The sequence below is a fragment of the Acomys russatus genome, chromosome 8 (genome assembly GCF_903995435.1).
Source record: "Acomys russatus chromosome 8, mAcoRus1.1, whole genome shotgun sequence".
NCBI lineage: Eukaryota > Metazoa > Chordata > Mammalia > Rodentia > Muridae > Acomys > Acomys russatus.
The window spans coordinates 16,172,000-16,199,490 of record NC_067144.1 but is presented as its reverse complement, the minus strand read 5'-3'; the positions used below and the strand labels follow the sequence as shown (position 1 = coordinate 16,199,490).

Below are 27,491 nucleotides of genomic sequence, written 5' to 3'. Positions count from 1 at the left end.
TTCCACCCACACTCATTGTAACTGTTGGTGTTTGTAACCCTGTAACCTCCAGACTATTTTATATTTCATATAAAGTGAAATTCAGCACCTTACTGTCTGTATCTGGATAGTTTGACTAAACATAATGTGCTCACAAAGCACACTGAAAGAAATGTCAGGAAACCAACTGCTATGAATGCCCTACTTTTAAGAAGTAAGAAGAACACTTACCTGCGTTTACTAGGAATTACGCCAATGTCATCACTTTCCCCATCTGGTGTGACTTGCCTGGCTTGCCACCATTCATCATCAGAAGCATTGATAACATGGAGAATATCTCCGAATTTGAAGTTCAATCCTTGACTAGGAAGGCCACTATCTTTAGTCTTGTCATAATCAAAAAGGGCTCTAGACTCAGAAGACAAAAGTTCATAACAATTTGTTATAGTGGTATTAATCAATTTAAAAACTACACAGGATTCCAGAAGTACATATAATTTGAACAAATTATTAGCATAGTATAAAAATGTTAGGCTTGGTCTTACATTATAAGACAGCACAACAGAACAGATACCACAGAAATCACTCAGTAATAAGAACAGTCTGTTTAAGTATATTATTTATTGCTCACTTATTTACTGGATATTTGCTGCATAGCCCAGGTAGGCCCAAGAGCCTCCTAAGTGCTGGGATGGCCAGCTTCTTTACTTCTTACTGTGACTTCTAGGAAATTAAAACTGACATATGATTCATTAACACTGTTTCTACTGGTTGGCGATACAGAAGCTTTAGTACAATGGTTTCAGTCCTGGATCCAACACTTCCTGGGGTTTTGTGTACTTTGTTTTAACTTCGGCAGTTTATTTGATTTCCTTTTGCTTTTTCTTTCCTATTAAATGGGGGCTGATAGTGACATATTGTGGAGTTTTTCTGAGGATTCCATCAGATTTGGCAAAGTGTGTAAGATAAATTAAAACAAAAACAAAAACAAAAAACCCAACCAAAACAAAACACTGGGCTACACTTGTACTTTCAGCTACCCATGAAGTTGAGACAAGAGGATTGCTTGAGTCCAGGAGTTCTGGGTGACAATATACTGACACTTCATCTGATAATAAAGGGGGGAAAACAGCACCCCAAATTTCTTTACCTATAATACCATAACAAATTATATTTGATTCTTGTTGTTTTGTTTTGAGACAGGGTTTTTCTGTGTAGCCTTAGCTGTCCTGCACTTGCTTTGTAGACCAGGCTGTCCTGGATTCAGAGATGTGCCTGCCTCTGCCTTACTGACTGCTGGGATTACTGGTGTGTGCCACTGTGCCTGGCTGCTATATTGGATTCTTAAATGACATTATATAGCTATTCTAAAAAAAGTAAACATTAGTGTCTACTTTGATTAGATATTTAGAAAAACAAATGTCTATCCATAGATTAACTAGCTAGATATTAAGCATATAAGGCTATATCAATATAGTGATTACTCTGCCACCTAATTACTTCTTCCACTTGTTTGCAAATGTAGAGTTAACATTAGTTTAAAAGTCATTATCAATGAAAATTACAGATTGCCATGTTCTTTTATTTTTTTTATTTTTTTATTTTTTATTTTTTCCAGAGCTGAGGACCGAACCCAGGGCCTTGCGCTTGCTAGGCAAGCGCTCTACCACTGAGCTAAATCCCCAACCCCGCCATGTTCTTTTAAAAAGATACTTTATTAATTTAATCTGACAGCTACAAAATGTTGTCTTTTAAAGTTTGTGAAAAAGATATTATTTATCACCATTTAACTAATCAACATACAATATTTAAACTTAATTCTTAAGTCCAAATTAGCTCTCTTAAAAGTACAGGAAAAGGTTGTGCACTTGCCAGGTATGCACAAGGTCTTGAGTTTGATTCTTAGCACCAGGGGGTAGAAAATACTGCAACCCCCACCACTTCTAGCAAACAAATGAAGAGAACCAAGGAGAATTTTGGCAATCAGACTGAAATACTAGACAGTCTCTTATCCCAATCTGAAAACTGAACACTTTAGTTTTTATAGTATTTCTTTTTTAGTCCACATTTATTTTGTCTTCCTTTATATCATTAATTCAAAGGGTCACATAATTTACATTATTAAAATTATAATATTCTAACTCCTGAAAGATACAATGTCAGAAAATCACTCATGAAAATTTTTTATTGATTTGCACTCAATTTTTCTACAGTGTATCCAAGTCAGTCACAATGAAAAACCTAAAACAATCTGCATATATAATTATTTCAGTGATGTCACAATTATAAGTAAAACTTACCTGACATAGAGGGATCGCTTCTGGCTAGTTCGAAGAGAACCAGACCCAGAACTAATGCTACTGTTCATCATCTGCTCCCGTAAGTCATGTATTTTAGCTTCAAAACGACTGTATTCTGATGAGGGAAAAAATAAACTCAATATTCCTAACAAGTTTTTAAAAGATAAAATGTAAACTATGTAAAGTGTCTTAAAATCGACAAAGTAGGCTAGAAGTTTAAAAAATAATAAGCTCCTAACTGTAATACAAAACAGAACTGGCTGGTAGAGGGTGTCTCTGTTCAAATCACATTTAATCTATTGAAGACAACTCCATGAATCAAATAACACTAGTAATTTTACATTATCTTTTAGTTTGGATGTAAAATTAAAAAACAGAACTTATTTTAGTTTTCAATTAAAAAAAGAAATCTACAATAATTAGTGTCTTATACTTTGACTGCTGAAATCATTTCCTTAAAAAAAAAAAAAGCAACTAGGGCCGGGTGCGATGATGCACACTGGTAATCCCAGCATTCAGGAGGCAGAGCAGGTGGGTCTCTGTGAGTCTGAGGCCAGCCAGGTCTACAGAGTGAGTCCAAGACAGCCAGGGCTTTAATACAGAGAAACTCTGTCTTGAAAAACAAAACAAAACAAACAAACAAACAAACAAACAAAAAACCAAAACAAAACAAAAAAAAAAAACCAACCAGCTAATCTTATTCTCAAACACAACTTAAGTAGAGCTAATAATAATTAACTTAATTAGCCAAACTAGCTAATGGAAGGACTAAATTTAACTATTTTGTAATTTTTAAATTGCCGAAATGCCTCTATAAGAAAGGCAATCCAAAGTAAACAAATTTTTTTTGGTTGTTGTTGAAAATGGCTATTTTAAGCCATTACCATAATGCTAAAAATACTAAATCCTCTGATACTGTGTACCTGGTCAAAAGCTCTTCTCAGAACAGTATCCTCCTCTTTTTTTTTTTTTTAAATCTTCTAATTTTATTTTTTCTGACATGTCCACACAGGCTGAAGCTAGGTAGCTATGGCAGCAACACCACAGACGGGACGCTACGCCACCCTCACGTACCCTCCCTAAACTTTCCCCTGTCTTGTTATGAAGTGTGATGATGTCACTGTCTTTGACCACTTGAGGAGGGCTGCCTAATGGCTAACTTCTCCCTTTTTAAGTGAGTTATTGAAGCTGCATACATCTCTTAATTTAAAAAAAAGAGAAAGAAACCCCCCCCCCCAAAACCCTAGATAATTCTATAAATCCAGTGTGGACCCACGGTTTCCAAAATCTGAAGACACTGGTTCTTTCTACTGTGTGAATTTGGTCTGAGCTCAGGCTTGGTCACAACTGCCTTTACCTGCAAGTCTATCAAGCTTTTAATTAATCAATTAACATTAGTAAGGACTCATCATTTCCTAATTTACTTAGTATTATATCGATAATTTAAAGCTGAAACTTAATTTGTATGTCTTGTTCCATGTTGTTTTTGTTGCTGTGGTTACATTCCCATCATTGTTGAGTATTTTGCTTTTTTGCTTTTTATCACAAATAACATAGTATTTTCCCTGCCTGAGTCTAGGAGCCAGGCATCTTTCCAAAAAGCCTTAGTTTGTAATGCCGATAATATTTAGAAGGCAAGATCTCGGGACTATGCATGCTCATTGCTATTGGGCTGTGACTGGGTCCAGACCCTCAGGGTGGCAGGGGCAATGCATGTGGGTTTTGTATACGCTTATAAAGACATTTAGATCTAGAACTGTATTTACATCTACTGAAATTGAAAATTGAGTTCATACCAAATTTTCTATTTCTAACCCAAGACCACAGATTTTATATGTAGTATATTTGTATTTATATTTAACTCATAAAAACCATGGGTAATCCTGGCTTAACTTTGCTAGCCAAGCAAGTGCCTGTTGCCATTAGTATGCACTACTTTCCTGTCTGTGCTGACTACTCAGACTAGGAATAACCTGACAGGAAGCCCTTCTCTTGGGCAGAGTCCAGCAGACTCCCAGCCCCCAAGTAGGCTAAAGTGATCAAGATGTGGAGGACAAAGCTCTCTAGCTTCAAATTAAGAACATCTTCCCAGTTTCATTATACTGGTCCTATTTAAATTTAGTGTTTTATTATTTTTAGTCAGTTTCTGACTCTATGAAGTCAACATTGTTCTTGGCATATCCCAACACTGTTCAAGCAGCAGGGCTACTACAGCAGGCACTATCATTTCAGCTTTAACTGCTCTATGCTTTTATTGTTTTAGCTATTATCCTAAAAAGTGATGGGTTGTTTAATGTGTATTACTTTTGTTTAAAAAGTAATTTAGCGCCGGTGGTGATGGCGCACGCCTTTCATCCCAGCATTTGGGAGGCAGAGGTAGTTGGATCAGTGTGGATTCGACACCAGCCTGGTCTACAAAGGGAGTCCAGGACAGCCAAGGCTACACAGAGAAACCCTGTCTTGAAAAATCAAAACCAAACCAACCAACCAAACAAACAAAAAACCCCAACCCCCCAAAAAAAAACCAAACAAACAAAATACCCCCCCAAATAAGCACTGTGTATTTTTATAGTTTTATTAATTTACTGTTTCTGAGTACAAGGTCTCATGTAGATGAAAAGGACAGCCTTGAGCTGATTCTTGTCTCTGCCTCCAAAGTGCTGAGAATAGAGGGTACACAACTAAGCCCAGCTACCATCTTACTTTTAGTAAAAGCCAATCTTTAACAATTAGTTGGCAAAATCCCCTAAGATGAGACACTGCTCTTGATGGGAAGAAAGTGACTCACTAGCTCCAGGTTGCCCTCTCCATGCTGGCTTGAGGACTCCTGACTGCTCTAACAGCTCTACACAGTTAACAATACTCACTACATCCACAGAGGGGATATTATTAGTTTTCTCTTTGAGGGTTTGATTATGAGAGCCTGAGCAATGTCAAACATTCAATATTTTAGAAAGTTGAAAACTTTCTGCAAAAGAGCACGTTGCATTTTACAGAAGGCGAGAGCTCTTTCCTGAGAAGCAGCTAGCAGCCTCAGATAGGGTTGAACACTTAAGATTAGGGAGCTAGAGTGCTTACCAATAAATTCTTAAAATGTTTGATTATGTCATTTTTATATTTATGGTCCTCACTACTAAGAATCCTTGTAATATTTGTGTTTATGACCAAAACACTTTTCACACATATCTCAATGTTACTTTAAAAATTTCAATTATCTTGTCAAAATGACTATCTTTCTTTTGTTTAAATCAATTCACACATGACATTCTATTTCTACCTTTTATCCATTCTATATGCTTTCTCATATTTTATCTGGGGAGAACTTTCTTTATCCTTTCGGCTGTGTTCATCCTTGTCCTAGAAATCAGATTAAATTCTCAGCAGAGCTGCTATTGGGAAAGAACAGGCTGTGTACCACATAGGAGATGTTCTCCAGCATTCCAGTAACTGCTGGACTAATTTATTTTTTATTTCATATACTAGAGTTATCTGAAATAATTTAAATAGTATGTGCTTGCTTGAGGAGAGAAAACGGCCCCCTTGCTAGGATCCATAATCCTGGTATTCAGGAAAAATTTGAAAATAATGAACAAATCCATATAAAGAACCCACTCTGAAATAGGAAACATGTACTAAATACTACTTATTTGAATAATCAAACAAAAAAGAATTCTTTTATTCAAAAGTTTTTATAAGTTAAGGCTGGAATAGTACTATCAGCATCTTTCAGAAGAGTACTTCACCAGACCAGACCCCTCAAAACAAAGATCGATCTGAAAGATCATATAAAAAGCTAAGAAATCACACACACAAGAAAGAGAACAAAACACAAAACAAAGCAAGAATAAGCACCATAAAAGAATGGAAAGGGAAACTCCTGGGCACTCAGTAACTACAGAGAAACAGTGAGTGGTATGTGCACCTGCTCCATATGGGGTGTGTGCCAGGCTCAGGTAAACATCAATGGCCATAAAAGCTCAAGCCAGTATGTGCTCTGCTCCACTATAACAACCCTCCCTGTCAGCAGAAAGTTCTTATGGATGCAGTGAATTGAAATTTCAAACTCAATACTAAAGTACTTCTAAATTTTTTTCCTCCCTCCAACCCCTCCCATCACCTCCTTTTACTCTCTGTAATTGATGGTTTCCTTTTGTTATTATTCTCTCTCTCTCTCTCTCTCTCTCTCTCTCTCTCTCTCTCTCTCTCTCACATACACACACACACACACACACTGCATAAACATATAAACACAACTTGTTAGTTATGTATATGCTGCACAGACACGTTTTCCTTTCAAAACACTGCCACTCTAGTATTTTACCTTTGCTCTGTTTTGTTTACTTTTCTACTGTATTCCCAGTGAATTTCTACAGTGCCATTTGGGTGTTGTTAGCTTACATTTTTCTCTACCACAGTGCCTACACTTCTATTTTGTAGTTTTCTTTCAAAGTGAACGCATAAATTGTTAAGGAAGCTGCTAAATTTCATGTCGTATGTCACCTGTTACTATACTTTGCTGTACTCTCTGGTCTGTATTTACACCTTCATATGAATGCTCAGAGTAGCTACTAAATTACTTATTACTCTAAGGTGAATTTGGCTGGACGAAGAAAATAAGAGTAAATAAAATAGCTGGTAATTGTTTCATTTAGATGCTGAATTTCATTTAGTGCCTAAATTATAAGCTACGTAATCTAGCATCTTGAAGCACATCAGTTTCCCCTTCCCCATCACATTGTTTATGAACATCGGCAAGCATGGCACTCTCTGTCTTCTCCTGGGTGTTGAAGCTGCCCAACCCCACTGAGACCTGACTAGTGAGCTGGCGATGCTGATGCCTGCTAAGAGCCTTATAGATGCTTACTGCAGTATTACCTCAAATTTTCCATTATCACTTTCTTCCCTCAGGAACCCAGTCAAATTATGTCAGGATGCTTTATTGTCTAAAAACACAGTATACCACAAACTTTATTTTTCTATTTTAAGTAACACTAAAAGCTACTAATTAAAAAAAAAAAAACCTTCTGAGTAACTTAATTTTCTTTGGTATCATTACTAAGGATTTTTTTATTAATATTTCAACTCAATGAGTTTGTAAAAGAGATATTAAGAAGTAGTAAATTAGAAGTCAGATGAAAAAGAAACTTGGAAATTAATCCAATTAATGGTACAATCACAAAACAATTGACAGATGAAGTAAGTGTCTCTAATCCTAATGAAAAACACTTCTGCCCTGGAAAATGAGTTAGTTTAGACTGGCCAAATATTAGATTAACAAATTAAAACCAAACATACAAGAAGGTAAAATCAGAAACAAGAGATTATTAAAGGCTTGGGATGTAGCTCAGTTGGCAAAGCTTTCCTAGCATGAATAAAGTCTGTGGCTTGATCTCCCAGCACAGTATGAAAACAGGTATGGCGGCATTCAACCACTAATTTCAGAATTTGGGAGGCAGAGGCAGGAGGATCAGCTCAAGGTTATCCTTGGAGTCACACTGAATTCAAGGACAACCAAGGCTATATGAAAGCTTGTCTCAAAAAAAAAAAAAAAAAAAAAAGCCAGGCATGGTGGCACACACCTGTAATCCCAGCAGGCAGAGGCAGGCAGATGTCTCTGTGAGTTCGAGGCCAGCCTGGTCTACAAAGTGAGTCCAAGACAGCCAAGGCTACACAGAGAAACCCTGTCTTGAAAAAAACAAAACAAAACAAAGAAGCTAAAAAAGTAAACACCGCACTTGGGAGGCAGAGGCAGGCAGATTGCTGTGAGTTTGAGGACAGCCTGGTCTACAAAGCGAGTTCAGGACAGCCAAGGCTAATACAGAGAGATCATATCTTGAAATAGGACTCCTGCCCCAAGTAAACATTACCTAGGGGAAGAATATAAAACAAAACAAAACGAAACAAAACAAAACAAAACAAAAGACTGTACGCATTACCTTCAGGCCGATACTGTGCGACGATCGTGACAGCTTGGCCTGCATTTTTTAATGCGGCTGCAGCTTGTTCATGACTTGCAGCTCTGAGGTCAACACTATTTACCTGTAAATAAAATCAAATACTAATTTAACAAATCAAAAATATAAACTTTGGTTAAAAATCACAATGGACTGTTTTGTGAGTAGGCACAGGTTAGTTGCAGTACCTTTATTGTCTAAATACATTGTACAAAACAATACAGGATTATTTCAAACAATCTGATTCATTAAAAATACTTGGTTTAATGGTAAGAGAAGAAAGTCAAGCATTTCCTAAGATGGATGTCAAAAGGCTGGCTAACCAGCTAATAACAAGTGTCATTATTCAGCATAATTCATTTTGCTAGTAACTCAAGCAATGGGAAGGAAATTGGTTTCTATTTGTAGCATTGCTTCACATCCTAATTACATTTTTTTCCCTTTTAAATGGGTTGGTTTAATTCAAAGTGATACAGAATTTAGAGTGCAACAAAGATGAGCCATTGCATTATTTATTTTATTATAAAAGTTTATTACAATGTACAATAGGCTCCAGGATAACACTTCATTCTAGCTATAGGTGGCAAAGATGTTATGGCAGGAGAATCCAGATGTTTAAATAGCAATGGAAAAGGGTCACTATCACCTCAGATTATGGGGAACAGCCAGATTCTTTGGCGGGGGGGGGGGGGGGGGCAGATTTCTTTTTCTTTTTTCTTCTTGTTCTTTTGTTCTTTCACAGAGACCCACCTGCCTCTGCCTCCCAAGTGCTGGGAGCACCACCACACCCAGCTTTTATTTATCTTTTTCCTTTTTTTTTTCCTAAGACTGCCATTCTTTTGCTATAACCAGAAAGCAAAAGCTATTAAAATATTTCAGATTTCAGGGACCAATTTAAAGAACAGTAAATGCAAATTATCTCTAGGAGGAATAGTTACTGAAGTGACCAATTTGACTCCTGAATAACCTATTTTATCTTATTTCTGTAATACACTAATACACTTAGTTTGTACAGCAAGGCACTATCTTAAGAGATTACTCCTTTTCCTCTAAGACAAATTTAAGATGCTGTTCACATAAGTATTATTATCAAATGTAGTAAAGCCTTAATATTAAAAAACTAGGAACCAATTACAATAAAGAGGCTATAGCTGTTTTCAGGACTTTCACAAAATGTTACTGATAGGACAGCTGGAAAGATGGCTCAGCAGTTAAGAACACTTGCTGCTCTTCTAGAAGATCCAAGTTCACTTCTCAGAAGCCACACCAGGAGGCTCACAACTGTCTGTAACGCCAATTCTAGGGTATCTGATGCTTAGGACTGCACTGGCACTTGTATGCATGCACACCTACACATAGTTAAAAAAATAAAACCGAACTTAAAAAAGTACATTTTAGCCATGTAAAGCTAAATGCAACTGCATGGTTGTTAAGAGAGTAAATTCAGTGGCAGAGGGTCTCCTTTATTATTTGTAATTATACAATGTGCAGTTCTAATTCTAACTATCAGAAGAAGCTAGAGAAAGGGCCTAGAAAAAGATAAGCCTTTCTAGACTATGGTAGAAAGATTAAAACACTTTTGGGGTTGGGGGGCAGGTCTTAATCTGCAGTACAGGCTGCCCTGGAGCTCTTTATGTAAGTTGGAGTCAAAACTCCTGACGTTCTTCAGTCTCACTTCCCTTAGTGCTGAGATTGTGTGTGTGAGCCACCAAGCTGCCTGGCTCAAGATTAAAAGTCCCCTTATTCCTCTGAGACAAGGTTTCTCTGTGTAGACCAGGCTGGCCTCAAACTCACAGAGATCCGCCTGCCCCTGTGTCCCCAGTCCTGGGATTAAAGGCAGCACCACAATGCTCAGCTCAAGATTAAAAGTTTTAATGGGGCAAGAGGATGGCTCAGTAGGTAAAAGTGGATTCTCAGAGCTAGGCACAGTGGCACTAGTGTTTGTCGTCCCTGTGAGCCACCTGGAAATGGAAAATGGAGAAAGGAGACCCTCCAGCTCATAGGCCAGTGGGGCTAAGATCAGCAGAGACCCTGTCACCAACAACATGGAGTGTAAGGGCCATCCCGAAGACTGCTGACCACACGCCATGCTACCTCCACAAAAAAAAAAAAAAAAAAAAAAAAAAAAGTTTTAATCTTTTGCTTGGAATAGATTTAAAGCTAAACTATGTGGATTAAAAAACACACAATCTGTTAGACAAAGAGTAGAAATTAAACTGTTCAAAGTATCAGTCAATACTTCAATGGAAGTATGATGTCTTATCAAGGGCTTTTGTTTGTTCTCTCAGACAGGGTATTTACGTAGCCTTGGGTGGCCCAAAGCTCACTATGTAGTCTACACTGCTCTGGAACTCAAGGATCCATCTGCTTCTCTGCCTCCAGAGTGCTGGAAGTAAACCTAACTCAATGTTTTTAATTTTTTTCAGTTGTTTGTTTTAAAGAAAAAAAAATCTATGTACTGAAAAACAGAGACATGTAAAAAGCCTTAGATTCACTAAAAATACAAACATTTAAAAAAATGGGAAATACTTCAAATACCACAAAACATACCTTGGAACTGTATAGTTAGGTGTTTTTTGGACACTGATGAGACCATGTAACAAACACAACTACCTGATCTCAAAATATTTTCTTCGCTCCAAAAAGAAACTCAAATCTAGTCTTTGTGGTCTCTCCTTCTAAGTCCTAAAAGCCGCTAAAGTGCTGTAAGCTCCTTTGATTGTACAGATTTTCTTATACTGTACATTTGCAGCAGGTGGGCTTCTCTACTCTGTGGATCTTCCTGCTCGGTGTTTTTCATTTAAGCTCATGCCTATGGTATATTTCAGCACTTCTCTTACTATGGTTGATGAACACAATAGTTGTTTAACTATTTCCCTAAAACCATGTGTGTGTGCTTGGCTCATGTGTGTGTGCATGCACACTCAACATGAGCCATCAAAGGCCAGACAAGGACATTTCATCCTCTGGAACTGGAGTCACAGGTAGGCACTAGGAACTCGTGTCTTCTAGTCAGCAGAACAACAAGTGCTCTTAATCACTGAGCCATTTTCTGGCCCCAACCTTAATTTATTTTATTTTTATTTTTTGTTTTTTCAAGACTGGGTTTCTCTGTGTAGCTTGGTTGGCCTGGAGTCTTATAGGTTTGTAGCACTGTGCTTGGCTTCCCCAACCTTAATTTAACTAAGCATCTTATTTGTCTTTGTTTTCTTCTTGATTTAAGAGAGAAGCTTTTGGTTGTTCATCATTTAATATTAAACCACTGCCTTTAAAAAAACGAGCTACTGTTTACCAAGGTGAGCAAATGTTCTCTCAATTCCTAGTTTTTTAAGTGTTTTAACCATGAAAAGGAATGGGCCTATTACAATCATTTTTTCTGTTACTCAATGATCATGTGGCTGTGTCACTTACTGTACCAGGCTGGTTTCTAACTGTGTTGTGTTATGCATCAACCAAACATTCCTTGGATAACAGCCCCTTGGTCCACTGCATGACTTCATGTTTCTAGATCCACTCATTGTTCTGTTGAGGCTCTTAACATCTATGTTCACAAATTCTATAGATTTCTTGTTCTAAGTCTGGCTCAGACTGTGTTGGGAAAATGTTACATTTCCTCTGAATTGCCAGAGTTCCTTGAGTTTTTAAGTTTGTCTGGTTTTTAGCTTTTCTACTATGGGCGGCTTTTGATTTCTCTTTCCTGCTCCACACATATAATGAGACACCATCAGATCTATCTTTATATTGGTATCAGAATCAAATCCACGATTCTGTGAATGCTAAGTACATGCTCTAACACAAAGTTATAATCCAAGCCTTTGATCAGTAACTGAAGTGTCCTTCCTTGTTATAGATCTACTTATTTACTTATTTTATTACATTATTATTATGTGGTTTATATTTGTCCCAAATTTACAAACAATTATGTATGTAAGCAGTATCTATTATTTTAAATATATAAACAAATACATTTTCTTTTTAGAAACTACTTTTAAGGCCTTTTTTCCTATTTGGGCCTTTGAATTTTATCTAATGAGGCACTTATGTTTGTCCTGGAGTTTTTAGAACTTGTTGTGTTTTGAAGGTTTTTTGTTTTGTTTTGTTTTGTTTTTGTTTTAAACACTTTCCTCTTGCATTTACATTTCAACGTTACTGATGTATACTGGCAAACAGTGCTATCTTTTAAACATATTCAGGGTGAGCAACACTGCCTTGCTTTCTCTGGAACGTTCAGTGCCAACACTGGGGAAGTCCTGAATGATCTTGGCTGTGCTGCTGGCCTAACACATTTGGCAATATCATGTGTCGGTGACCCATATACGCTGGTCTTACTTAAAATCATCTATTTTTTGCTCTGAGTTTTTCACACCAAAATCTAAGCAAACTGAAAATGTACTTTGACAGAAGGTGCGACGTGAAGGTCCTAAGCTAATTTTATACTCCTAACTAATTTGTCTACACTTACCACCAAATTATTCTTATCACACTATAACTTATTTTTAAAAGACTAAACTACAGTATATCTTTTAAACTGTTTTTTAAAAAACCCGTGACTAATTAAGATAGAAGGATATAACAAATATACACACCCATGAAACTACAGTTTAAAAACCTGTTCCCATTATCTAGCCCGAAAGAGTTCTACTGGGCACTTTTATCGCCAGTACAAATCAACAGCAATCACTTTCCAAATTCTATTACCAGAAAATAGTGCTCATTACTATCTTACACAAGGGAAATACATAGTGTGCATTTCTATGATGTCAGTTGTGTTTTGCTCAGTATGATGCTTTTAGAGTCACTTTTATTATTTTATATTTCAGTTATTTTGTTTCATTTCCTTGCAGTATAGTATTAAATGATATAAATATCCTACCATTCACTCAGTTATTTTCCTATTAACAGAAAAAGGCAATTTTCAGATCTGAATTATTATGAATAAAGCTGGCAGAAATATTTTTGTGGGTATATGCTTTTTCATGTTTCTTGGGCAAAATTTACATAATAATTTACCTGCATGTTTAAATTAATTACTTCCCCAAAGTTTTTATGATAACATTACTTATAAGTTAGTTTCCACATTGCTCTTTCCCATTAAATATTGCCTTGAATATTTTTGTCCTCTGGCCATCCAACTCAGTGGGATGCGTATTTGAGACACCCCAAAATTCCTTCAAATACTTTTGTTTAATGGTTCTGTAATTTTGTGATGTCAACTCTTAAATATCTTTTCATGTGTATCCCTTCTAGTAAAATATCTATTTAACTTTTTTGTGAACTAAAAGAAACTGGGTTAGTGGCCTACTTAGGGTTACTATTGCTGTGATGAAACACTGTGACCAATAGCAAGTTGGGGAGGAATGAGTTCATTTGGCTTACACTTCTATATTATAGTCCATCACTGAAGAAAGTCAGGACAGGAAATCAAACAGGGCAGAAACCTAGAGGCAGGGGTTGACGCCGAGGCCACAGAAGGTTGATGTTTACTGGTTTGCCTTACATGGCTCACTGAACCTACTTTCTCACAGAACCCAGGACCACCAGCCCAGTGATGGCTCCACCCATCATTAATTTAGAAAATGCCTTCTGGCCAGCCAGATCCTATGGAGGTATTTTCACAGTTGAGGTTCCCTCCTTTCAGATGACTCTATAGCTTTGACATAAAACTAGCCAGCACAGTTACACGAGCTCTTTATTGTGGATTTGTAGAGGTTTATATATTTTGGGCACAAGTCTTTTGTGAGACATTAGTGAGGATATATTTAGACCTCTGTATAGCTTGCCTGCCTGTTTCCAAGTGGAGTGGGTTTTTTTGTTTGTTTGTTTTTTTGAGACAGGGTCTCTCTGTGTAGCCTTGGCTGCCCTGGACTTGCTTTGTAGACCAGGCTGGCCTTGAACTCACAGTGAGCCACCTGTCTCTGCCTCCCGAGTGCTGGGATTAAAGGTGTGTGCTACCATGCCCGGCAAGTGGAGTGTTCTAATGATTAGTGTCTTCTATACTTTGCCCAAGAAATTGCTGCCTTGTCCAGATATTTTTCATTATTTTTTCCTAGAACGATCTGGCTTTAGGTTTTAACATCTGGGTTTATAGTCTGTCTAGGATTACATTTGTACTTTAAGAGTTAGGGCTGAGTGTGGTTTATGCCTTTGCTGTGTCTGTCCAGTTGGTCCCCTGCCTTGTGTTGAGACACTTCCCTTCTGAGAGAGCATCTTTGTTATCACCTTAGCTCACATCTTAGCTGCAGAATGACGGTGCTGCCAGGGAGCATGCTGTTATACATCTTACAAAGGCCAGGATCTTCAGGAATGTGCCTGAGATGCAAATGTAGTCCCTGATCTTCTGTCACAAGTTTGCCTTTACTTTTGTGCCGCTGTATTCTATTTAGTACTCGAATCTGTTGTTTACTTGTTTTACAACTGAAAGGCTTCTAAGGCTGTCTGTATGAGGGATTAACAACCTGTCCTTTTGACATCAGCTTTTCTCTTCATAACTTTTAAAACTGTTTTTGGCTGTATTTAAATTTAGAGTGGTCACTCCTTCCTCACAGGTTTGTCATTATGTAATATCCTCTTCTTTGACATATTTTGAGTTTGAGATATAAAAATAAATTATCTTGCGTCAATAGTGCTATGCAATATTGAGATTTTAAGCCTTTTGTTTTGTAGAAAAGGTTTCTCTGTGTGCAGTTTTGGCTGTCATAGAATCACTCTGTACACTAGGCTGGCCTTGAACTCACAGAGATCAGCCTGCTTCTGCCTCTCAAGTGCTGGGATTGAAGGCATGTTACACCACGCCCAGCTTTAAGTCATTAAAAAAGTACATAAATCAATAGAGATTTTCCACCCATAAATAAAGTCAGAAAACACTCCTCGAAGTGAAACAGAATGTGGCTGGAACATGAAAGAAGAACATATCGAAAATGTAAAATTGTGGGCTGGAGAGATGGCTCAGTGGTTAAGAGCGCCGCCTGCTCTTCCAAAGGTCCAGAGTTCAATTCCCAGCAACCACATGGTGGTTCACAAAATCATCTATAATGTTATCTGATGCCCTCTTCTGGTGTGCAGGTGTACATGCAGGCAGACCACTGTATACATAATAATAATAATAAATAAAAATCTTAAAAAAAAAAAAAAAAAGAAAATGTAAAATTGTATCTCTTTATGTAATTTTCAGATTTATCTGTCTTACTATCTGACTGAGCATCTGATATACTTAAGATTTATCAACAAATTCTGCCATCTAATCCGTTTGAAGGTCTCATATAGCTCAAGGATAGACAGAGTCTAGTTTACAAAGGATGACCATTTACAAAAGAAATAGCAATCCATTTTTTTCTAGAACACTGGTGTAACAAGGTGAATGAAAATTTAGGCCTTGGTATATAGAAACAATAGTTTATTAAGGATTCTGTATAACCTTAGACAATAAAATGTCAATATGCAGTACTGTCAAATGGAAAATTACCCTTCATGTTTAAGGATAAATGATTCAAAAGGCAGGATATATTAAGTAGAAATGGTGATTACTGAAGTATATTTTTCAAGACAAAAACAGAGTTTACTTAATAGAACTAATCATAGTCTCAAGAAATACCACTCATCTTAAAACCATCTGAGCAAGTTTAGAAGAAGCTAAGCCCACCAGGGTATTGGAATTTAAAGAGACCTAAGCAAACTAATATCCAGAAAGCAACCAGAAGGCATCCATGTCACTGTCATCCTTGGCAGGATGGTGAGGGAAGGAGAACAGATGGAAATAGGAAGAAACCAGCTAAAACCTTACTCAACATCTTATGGTTTCTTGTAGACTAAGGCAACATAGCACTTCTGAGAAGCCACAAGGCAAGTCTATTCTCAACCTGTCAACTTTGTTCCCATGGATCTTGACTGTTTATTCAGATAAATGTTTGGGGATCCAAACATAAGAATTAATAAAGTGTAAAGGGCATTCCCAAATACAAGACAGAAGCCTACTAAACTTAGCTCAGGGTAATGTTTAACATAGTCAAAGTGCTAAAAACTTAAACGAAGAAGCTTCAGTTGGCGCTGAAAACCTGTCAAAAATTACCAACAGGAATGCCTTACTTTCAGCTGCTTAGGGGCTGAAGTGGACCAAGAGAGGTAAAATAAAGCCTGTCACGTTAGTGGAGACAGAAGAGGCACAGATAGAGAAAAACCAAGGGAAACTCAGAGAACACAAAGAAACTACAACACCCCAGAAAGTTGGCAGCTGAGTTATAAAGCAGTTTTGAAAGCTGACAGCTCAGCTGTAAAACATGAAATCTTAGAAATGTTACCAGTGCTCAGAAAATGCTTGCTTGATCCTACTATCAAAACCAAAACAAGACAAAAACCACAAACAAAACAAACTAAAGTGAAACAAAATACAGCTCAGCTATAGACCATGTTCACACAGTTTGACTCTCGCAGCCTAAGCCACAAACCATCCCCTACCCTAGGATTGCCGCCTGGCACGGAAGGCACTCTGTCACTGAGCACTAACAACACACAGTACTTCAGGCTGAGTGGTGAGTGCCTCTACCTGCTGATCATCTTGTGTACCCTACTTCATTTATTGTTCTATTCAAAATGGCTCATGATAAAGTTAAGATTATAAGACATGCAAAGATGGAAGAAGATGCAACTTGTCAAGACAAAAGGAAATAATCTCAGTACTTAGTAAACAGAGGCAAAAGGATATCCTGAGGTGCTGGCCACACCAGACTGCAGTAGAGAGAACAGCAGACCAGCCAGGACTTCAGTGAGACCTTGTTACTACAAATAATTATTATTATGAGAAAATCATGATGCTAATAATGGGAACAGATGTAGAGACAATGTGGATGATGAGTTTGGAGAATTTGAACAAAGGCATAGAAACTACCAAAAACAAAAACAAAACAAACCAAGCAAAACAAAAACAAAAAGCAACCCACATGCAATTGCTAGGGAAAAAATTATGAGAGATTTTATTTGAAAGACTTAGCAATATAGTAAAATTTATTGCAGAAATTAACAGGAAACTTGAACATAAGTAAAAACAAGTTTCCAAGCTAAAACATACAGAGAGAAAAACGAATGTGAGGGAAAAAGACCATAGTGTCCTTTGTGGCATAGTATCAAAGATATGGAATGTTCTGAAGAGACACTGACAAAGAGCTTCCAGAACTAGTGAACGAGATGTGGGCTAGCAAAGCAGGTAGAGGCACGAGCCAAGCAAGTTTGGTAGCCTGAATTTGATATTCTGAACCCATAGTGGGAAAAAACTGACCTTTGAAGACTGTCCTTTGACCTTCACCCGCAGCATGCATGCTAACTACCACTCATACCCAATAATTTAAAAAGTGCTGAAAATGAAAAAAAAAAAAAAAATTGACAAGTCCTATATTCAGTGGAATTATGATAAATATAAAGTGAATGAAATAAAGATAGTTTAAAAAAAATCAGTGCTGAAGTAAAAAAAGTTTAAGAACATTGTAGGGTAAATAAGAAGTAAAGACGTAAGACAGAAATCTAAAAGAATTACTAATAACTGTATTCTAGCTGGGAAAGTAGCTCAGTGGTAGAGCACCTGCCTTGTAGATGTGAGGCCCTAAGGTTCAGCCTGAGCACCACAAGTAATAGTAACCATTGAACAAAACAAAACTACAATGCTTATCATAAATATACTTTTAAATTATTTTTAAAATTCATTTCTGATCATTAACAGGTCACAGTAAAGACAAAACACCTAAGTATCAGACCTACCGATATAATGCGATCTCCTTTTCTGAGCTCTCCACTTAGATCAGCGGGTCCTCCAGCCAGGATGAAGGAGATAAAGATCCCTTCTCCGTCTTCACCTCCCACAATGTTGAAGCCAAGTCCCGTTGAGCCTCGATGAAGAACAACTTTTCTAGGTTCCCTAAAAAATTAAAAATAAATAAATAAATAAATAAATATCTTAGAAATTTTATGCAGCGCTTGAATACTCAGTAGGAGAGCACTCTACTGATGACCACTACAATGGGAGGAGGTCCTACTATGGAGCCCTAGCTGACCTTCAATTCAACTATCTGGCCTCAAATTCCCAGCAATCCTAGCCATTCTCCTGAGTACTGGGATTATAAGCATGTGTTATTACACCATGCTCACATTCTTATATTACCAAACAATACACAAAGCTAAAATGGAAAACCAAAGCAAACCAAACCAAAATGTTATATAAAAACCTGCTCAAAATGACAAGGGAAAGAGAAATTCAAGGGAAAAAAAAAATCTAATTTTATATAAAAACAAACAAAAATAATTAATGGTAAAAAACAAAAACAAACAAACAAACAAACAAAAAAAACAAAACCCAAGGAAACAAACTAGAACAACAACATAGGGATCTCGGAAGAGTAGGGAGGCAGTGAATTTGATTGGAACACATTTTTTATTCCAAGAATAACAACAGTATTAAAGGTGACATGAAAGGAAATCTGGCATGTGTGCACTGCTGCCTGAGGAGTCACACAGCTACTACTCCTGCGACCTTTCCGTTAGTTGCAAAGACATCATTCAACCAGTCAGTACAAACCATCCCCTCCTGCCAAGGAGAGGACTTGACCCCTTTCTGGCCTCTGACAAATGAAAAGAAAACGTTCTCTCATTTCCCACAGAGAAAGAACACATTCCTACCCTCCTTTTTCATCTTACCCACCTCCATCAAGTGAACAAACTTAATAAAACCTCCTTACTGGTTTAGATGTACTGCAATTATGAAGGTGAAATCAGAAACCTGCTAAGCAGTATGGGCTGCCATGCGCCCTTGAAAACTGCCCAAGTATCTCTGAGTGACTAGCTGTGATGTACGCACCTGTAGTCCTGGCTCTTGGAAAGGCCGAAGCATGCGAGTTATTTAAAATCATGACCTGAGACCACTCAGGAATTGTAGGCAAAGTACATTTCCAAATGAGCAGCAACAACAAAATAATTTTTTTCAATTTTATTTTATTTTTTAAAGTGCATCGTGTTTTGCCTACATGTATGTATGCACGAGAATGTCAGATCCTGGAACTGGAGTGACAGACAGTTGGGAGCTGCCATATGGGTGCTGGGAATTGAACCCAGGTCCTTTAGATAGCACTCAGCGTTAACTGTTGAGCCATTTTTCCAGCACCATTTGTTTTCTAAGTGTCTATTTTCCTTTGAGACAGATGTTACTATGGTGTTCTTAGCTGGCCTCAAACTCAGAGATCTGCTTGCCTCTTCCCAAGTACTTAAGGGCCTGTACTATCATGCCTGGCCCTGTTTATTACTTTACAAAATGAATTTTAAGATGGGTGCATTTACTTTATTCTATACATCAAAACTCTCTGGACTATATCTCTCCATTGATAATTTTCACAACTGTTGGCAGTTAGAGTTATGTGAAAATGACTCACATCTATCTTCTGGTAAGATGATGAAAATGCCAGTAAAAGATTCTTTTAAATTTGATGAAATATAGAATATCACTTGACAGCGTTATTTTCAAGTATATTTGGCAAGCATTTAAAAGTTTTAATGTGTTTTTTTCTAAAACGTAAAAGGAAACAACTGGTTATAATAACCTTGAGAGTTAAATATTAAGATGAATTTTAAGAAGTATATGATATAATGTTAAATCCATTTTGTTAACTCATTCACAGTGTTAATAAAATTATTTTTCTTATAAAAATAGGAAATTAAAGTGTTTAGGGAAATGCATGTGTGCACATATATACATCTATATGAATGAAAACACAGATAATAAAATTCAGGAAGGCGGTGACTTGGAGACTCCAAGGGAGAGACAGGGTAGACGAGGGGCATATATGAGTTGCACCCTTGTTAGGTAGTGGGTTCGGGGTGCCAAGTCTCCTCTCTTGCTTTAAAACACATGCACGAGTCGTAAATTTACAGAATGACTGTTTTTAACAGTTATTTCTAGAGGAAAATACATTACCCCTGCCTCCCTGCCTCCGCCTCCCGAGTGCTGGGATTAAAGGCGTATGCTACCACTGCCAGGCTCTGATTGTAAATTTGTTTGATCTGCACAAAGCTAACTCACAAAGAAGTTACATATGGTCTTGAGACTCCACCCAGGTTTATTTCCTAAGTAACTATTTCACAGCAAGAATAAACAGATATGTGAATGTCGTGTTTATTACAGAATTATTTATAGTAATAAAATGTGGTTTGAAAGTGTGTGAATGGGCACAGGGGGTGGGGGACTTTTATTCAGTCAGAAAGATGAATGAAGATGTGATACATGCTAACCCATGAGTGAACCTTGACCACACTGTGCTGTAAAACATCACTCCCAAAAGTCACAGCACGGTTCTACTTACATGACTTAGCTAAATGAAGCAAATTCATGGGACTGAAAGACTCAAATTATCAAGAGCCAAGAGTGTACTTATGTGTGATGATGAAAAGGTTTGGAAATGGCTAGCGGCCATAGTAAATGTACACCAAATATAATATGCCTGAAATATACACTGTGAAATGACTAACATTTTGATTTTTATGATACACACATATTTCACCAGATTAAAAAATGACATGGATTACAAATTATTAAACTGCACATCTTATTTATTATCGTGTGCCTATGTGGATATAAGGAAACTCTCAGTTGTCATTCCTCCAGTGTGGTCTACCTTCTGAGGCAGGATTTCTTACTGGCTTGGAACTTGCCAAGTGGGTGAAGCTGGTGAGCTAAAAAGCCTTAGGAATTCACCTGTTTCTATATCCCCAGAGCTGGGACTGCAAGTGTGCTACAAATGTGGATTTTAAAATGTGGACTTGGGTCTGTGTGTGTCAAACTTAGGTCTTCAACTGAGCCATTTTCCAATCATATCAGTAAACTTAATATTCATAAACTTTATGGTATGTGAACATCTGAATAAAACTAATCTTTAAAATTTTTATTTATTTATTGTTGTGAGTTTGTTTTTTGGGGGTTGTTTTTGTTTGTTTGTTTTGTGTGTGTGTCATAGAGTTTCAGTATGTAACTCTGGCTCTCCTAGAACTCATTACGAAGACCAGACTGGCCTCAAAATTATAGAGATCCACCTGCCTCTGCCTCCCAAGTGCTGCTATTAAAGGCGTGTGTCAATTAGGCTCAGCTCTGAACTTTCAAAGTGTTGAATGTATGCTGTGGTATTTCTGAAGAGCTGAAAATGTGTGACCACCTCTCAAGAGGCTTTGGGCTCAGACTGTGGAGGACTTCTAATGTTTGGGCAAAGATACTTCTCAAATGAGATTGATATAAAGCACACCATTTTAAGAAGACCTATTCTGTAACCAACCATTTGATTTTCACATTAGTATGGAAATAGGCAGGTCTGTTGTGTTTAACATCCAACAAATACTCTAGATATGAGATATATAGAGAGCCTGGATGGGGACAGGGGTCAAAATGCAATTAAAGCTTACCCTTTAATTGGCAAAATATGTAAAGATATTAAGCACTGATTATTCATTTAGAAAACAAGAATTCTATCCTTTCTCCTAATTTTCATCACCAGGTCAACTAATGAGCATTTATTTTGTTTCCATCACTGCTAACTCAGAAGCAAGGCAAACTCTTCTACACTTTGAGACATCATTGTTTCTTTTCCTTTTAAAGACTTATTTCCCTAGTGTTTGCCCTAATGTATGCAAGTACACCACATGTGTGCTTGGAGCTTACAGAGGTCAGGAGAGGGCAGCAGATGCTCTAGAGCTAGAGCTACAGAGGGTTAGGGGTTTGTGAGTCACCATGTGGGTACCGGGAACTGAGCCTAGATCCTCTGCAAGAGCAGCAAATCCTTTTAAGTACTGAGCCATCTCTCCAGGCCTGAGCCCAGTTTCTTAATCTGTAGGTCCCAGTCCTACAGAGATGCTATAATGAGTGTGGGAGTGACTAAAAATTTGGCAAATTATTAAGCTGCCAATTATTAAAAGGTTTTTGAATGTGTAACAACCAAAATTTAATTCAGAATCAAGTGTATAATGAATCTCAGGTGTTTCTGGTAGCGGTCACTCATGCTGCCACATGGGACAGCACTACAACCTTGCTTTTGAACGTACCACATGTGCATGCTGCACTGTAGATGCCACCCACCAACACATGCTGCTTGAATAGCCGCATCTAAGACTTGAGACTGCTGTGCATCTGGAGCACAATGCTCTTATAGAGCTCTGCTCTGTAGTCATAATGCTTTAATTACAGAAGCAAAGACTTTTAATGTTTTGCGACCATTCTTTTGTAAGCATGTAAATAAAGTCTATCTTTGGATTGTATAATATTAGACTACTTGACTTTGAATTGATAACTTGAGTTGCATAAAAACAAACAAACAAATAAACAAACAAACACGCCACTAAATTAATTCTGGCTTGGGATCAGGATAGAATATCCAACAATTCTCGAAATGTCCCTAGCCACACTTCTATTACGTGCTGCATTTGTATGTAACATGGTGTTCTCAGCAAATAGAATGCTGACCAATGCTAAAAGTCCTCAATGAAAATGTTGAGGATTCTCTATAGCTTGCAGTATCAGGCTTAATTTTTTATTTTCAATTAAGTTTTCAAACTTACACTTTACTCATTTCTTATGTCTGTGTTTTTTGGGAGGAGGGGCAAACAAATATGGAAGTCAGAAGATAACTTGTAGAAATTGGTTCTTTCCTTCCACCATGTTGGTTCCAGGAACTGAACTAGGGTTGTCCGGCTTGGTGGCAGCTACCATCACCTGGTAAGCCATCTTACGGGCACCAAGACGTAATACTTTATATTATAATAAACAAGAACATCTGATTAGCATAAATTTCTGGCCTTTGATTTTCTATGGTATTTTCTTAGTTTTATTTTATGTGCATGGGCCTCTGCATGATATGTGTACAGTGCCAGAGGAGACAAGGTGAGCGCCTCGGCTCCCTCAAAGTGCAGCTACAGGAGCTCTTAGTACGAACGTGGGCGCTGGGAGTTTAGCCCAGCCCTTCCAGAAGACGAGACAGTGCTCTTAAACATTGAGCCATCCTTCCAGCTCTGGTCTTTAATAAATGGTACAGGAAAAAAAGTTTTAAAATAAATTATTTTATCAATAGATGCTTAATTTATATATCTATTTTGTATACCTATATATCTGGGAATCATGTAAAATTTCAGCTGAGAAAAAGTTTAGGAACTAAGTCTAGTGTTTGCAATCTAACAAGAAAAGTCACAACTGAAACAAACACCAAGGTTCAAAGTCAACAATGCTAACAATAATGAAAGTTACAAAAACATCAACGGAAATTACTAAGGACATATATAACATTAAATGCTACAGTTGATATAAAATACTTGTAAAAAACTACAGAGCAAATTCTGCACCTTGCCTTATTACTACAGTGAATAATGCGGGAAGGAGCTACAATATTTTTATGTTCATCAGAACTTCTTAGGCATGAAATCTAGTGCAGTTACTACATTTTGGTGTTGGAGTATCAACAATATGTGTCAAGCATAAGAACAACACATGCTGATTTCTGAACACAAATTAAATGCTTGCTATAGTATTCTATGACATGTACTGAAATACACAAAGTTAGCTTTATGGATAGATCGTATATTCTTTAGTTTAGTTTATCTAAGCTAATCTTTCCCCTTTTTTGGACAAGGTTTTATCTGTAGCCTTAGCTTTTTCAGTGCTGGAACTACAGATGTGCCCAATGATTTAAACTAAACAACTGATCTTGTCTTAAAAAGGTAGGAAGCAGTATTTTAGAAAGGAGTAAAAATTGCTTTTTAGCCCTAAAAAGCTTGGCTCTCTTTTGTGGCTAATCCAAATTCTACTTAACAATTGGCTTTAGTAAGCATTGGCTATGAAGCTACTTACCTCGTGATCTCATCATCTCCAAGCACTGCTTTAGAAATGGGTGAGTATCTGGCTGGTGACGCTGGCGTCTGGCCCAGGTAGGAAGATGGGCTAACATGGTTATCAACAGACTGAGAAGAAGCTTCAAAATAAATTGAGAAAATGTATCAAAAGTGAAAGACACCGCTTAGTACCTTAATATAAACTTTAAAATGGAAGTAAATTATTTTTGCAACTTTGTGTACAGAATTTAGTAAAGAAGATTTGTTACTAGGAACAATGTATGAGCTTAGTTTTCAGGTAAAAAATTGATTTTAACATCCAGATCAATGAACCTAATTTATTTCACTTGCACTCTTTTGAGAAAATATAACTACCAAGGAATTTTATATAAGCTGATTTGCAAAATTAAATCTAGGAAAGGTTAAAGATTGTCACAGAAAGGACTAACATGTGGCATATAAAATAATAATTATATTAATTTTCTATGTGTGGGTATTTAGCTTGCATGTATGTCAGGCCCTGGGGACTGCAGTTACAGGTCCTGGCCTGCCAGTGCTCTTAACTACTCAGTACTCTCTCCAGCCCCGTAAATTTTATTAAGAAGTCATTTGTAGACTAAAAACAAGGGGGAAAAAAAGTATAAGTATTCACGATTTCTTGTAAAGACCAGAAGTGTAAAAACAGTTAAGAAAGCCTTATATTAGTTTACAACTGTCAACCCAACCTATACTTATTTTTAATATGCCCACAAAGAGAGGAAATCTGGTAAAAAGCAAAAAATTTAAAAAGTAAAAATTACCTGTTGTTTTATTTTATAATAGTATCATATACACAAAGCTACTCGAAAAAATCTGTAGCCGAGCTAGACCACAACTCCTGCCCACACTTTACAAAGACCAAGGCATGAGGCATCTTAGCTCCTGTGTACAGAGACACCATCCTTGATTCATCTGCACCATTGGCAAAATACATAGAAAGCAATAACACCTTTCAAAATTAGCTGCAATGTTTAACATTTTTATTATCAATCTTTAGTTTTCCTTATACTATATGACTAAGCATTTTCTACAGGTGGAGACCCATGGGGAGTATATATAGAAGTGAAGAGGACATTAGTCCTGGCAACTGTAGCAGCTGTGCAGCTGACTTTAAATAAAGAGATGAAGGGATCTGAATAAAAGACAATGGAAAATGACTGAACAGTATAAAGAGAAAATGCATACTCTACTGAAAAGGAAGCAGCATCCGTATACGCCTCTACCCCGCACCCCGGGGAAGTGTGTATGGTGCCTCCTGGCAGTATAACCTAGAGAGCTAGTGATGTCTCAGGTGTGCAGACCCCAGTAGCAATTGTTTCTAACTAGTCCTAAGTTATTCTTTTACATTTAATTCCTACTAATGGTTCTCAACTGTAAAGTCCAAAGTCTTTCCTGGGTGATATATGTTTATTGATTTTTGACACCTAAATTTCTTTGCTGTATTATCATGTTTGTATGGAACAAAAATAACAACAAAATAAGTGAAAAAATATTCTATTAAATGCCAAAATTTTAAAAGGTGACTTTCCCTGTTGGATTTAAGTTGCTCCTTTGTGCGGTGGCTCCTTGCTGAGCCCCTAACCTCACGTGTCGGTCTCTCTGACAGCAAGGGCTAAAATTATGTCCCATCAATTAACCCAGAGGAACGTCAGACAAAACACTGCTAACTCTTACACCTGAAGTCTCAAATAAGAAGACCCCGCAAGACAGGTGTGGTGGCGCACGCCTTTAATCCCAGCACTCGGGAGGCAGAGGCAGGCGGATCGCTGTGAGTTCGAGGCCAGCCTGGTCTACAAAGTGAGTCCAGGACGGCCAGGGCCACACAGAGAAACCCTGTCTCAGAAAACAAGAAAAAAAAAAAAAAAAAAAAAACCAAAAAACAAAAACAAAACAAAAAACCCAAACAAACAAAAAAACAAAACAAAACAAAACAAAAACCCCATGGGACAAAGGAACCCAATTTATTATGAAATACCAAAACCAATGACCCAAGACCTCCAAGGTTTAGAAAAGCAGTACAAGATCTTGAAGTGAGTGTGAGAAGGAACTGGCGCTAGACCCCGAGTTTGACAGAAAAGGGTGAGAGCGGAATGTGTGAAGATAGAAAGCCATGACCATCCTAGTGTCAGAAATGACGTCAGATATGCTGATGGGCTTTTGTCATTAGCAACAAGCACTTTCCCCGCATTCACTGTACGTTGGTTATCTCTATTTGAGAGCTTTTTCTAAGTTAGAAATAGTGACCGCGCCTCTTCACTTCAGGATAACTTCCATCATTATCATTAATTTCTTTCAGTATTCTTGCCAGAAGATTTTTCCTACCTAGTTATCATCTGTTTCCTACCTTTAGCATCTGCTCATGTATACACTTATGCACTGCCTCTTCCAGAAAATCTCTTTCCCCTAATCTTTGACAATTGCCTCTTAAAAATCAAATGTGATCCAATTTTCTTTTCTGCAGAGATAATAAATGATAAGAAATGGACAATCCCGTATTTACTAAGTCTAACTGAACTAATACCTCAATAGATATTCCAAGTATTTACAGAGGAATTCCTTGATAACTTACAGCATCAATGTAATTTATCATGTTAACAGAATAAAGGAGAAAATAAGCTCTGTAAATAAAATATATACAGTTTTTAAAAAACAACGATCTTTCTTTGTTATGTATACAGTGCTCTGCCTGCATGTAAACCTACAGGCCAGAAGAGGGCACCAGATCTCATGATAGATGGTTGTGAGCCACCATGTGGTTGCTGGGAATTGAACTCAGGACCTCTGGAAGAGCAGACAGTACTCCTAACCTCTGAGCCATCTTTTCAGCCCCCTTGTGCAATTTTAAAACTTAAAAAATAAACTATAAATTAGGAATAAAAAATTGCCCCCCCCCCTTTTTTGTTCTGTTTATCGAGACGGTTTCTCTGTGTAACAGCTCTGGCTGTCCTGGAACTTGCTCTGTAGTTCAGGCTGGCCTCGAACTCATGGAGACCCACCTGCCTCTGCCTTCCATATGCTGGGATTAAAGGCGTGAGCCACCACCGGCTAGCTAAAATTAGCTTTCTTAACCTAATAATGTGAATCTACAGAAGTCTTGGTGAGATACTGTTTTTCTAGAGTTGAGATTGTGACAGTGATATGTACTGTCTTTTCATTTTAAAATTTAATTATTTTATGTGAATGGATGCTTTGATGGCATATATGTCTGGGTACCATGTATGCGCCTGATGCCTGTAGAGGCCAGAAGAAAGTGCCAGATCCTCTGGAACTGGAGTTACAGATGGCTGTGAGCTGATGTGTGCTGGGAATTGAGAAGTAGCCTGTGCTCTTAAATGCGGAGCCATCTATGCAGCCTCTGTCATTTCTTTTTAACACCTGGAGGTTA

The 27,491-nt window shown here is 37.4% G+C and overlaps 1 protein-coding gene across 18 annotated transcripts in view; it reads right to left on the bottom strand.

Moving 5' to 3' along the window:
* The window catches only part of Dlg1 (discs large MAGUK scaffold protein 1), a 188,745-nt gene that overhangs the window by 37,691 nt on the left and 123,563 nt on the right, over positions 1-27,491 (bottom strand). For all 18 annotated transcript variants that reach the window (XM_051149734.1, XM_051149736.1, XM_051149735.1 and 15 more), the window contains 5 exons: positions 24,087-24,207; positions 17,978-18,134; positions 8,216-8,318; positions 2,280-2,394; positions 211-387 (listed from right to left, as the gene is read on the bottom strand). In XM_051149734.1, the coding sequence (XP_051005691.1) occupies positions 211-387; positions 2,280-2,394; positions 8,216-8,318; positions 17,978-18,134; positions 24,087-24,207 (673 nt within the window). The remainder of the gene's footprint in view (positions 1-210; positions 388-2,279; positions 2,395-8,215; positions 8,319-17,977; positions 18,135-24,086; positions 24,208-27,491) is intronic.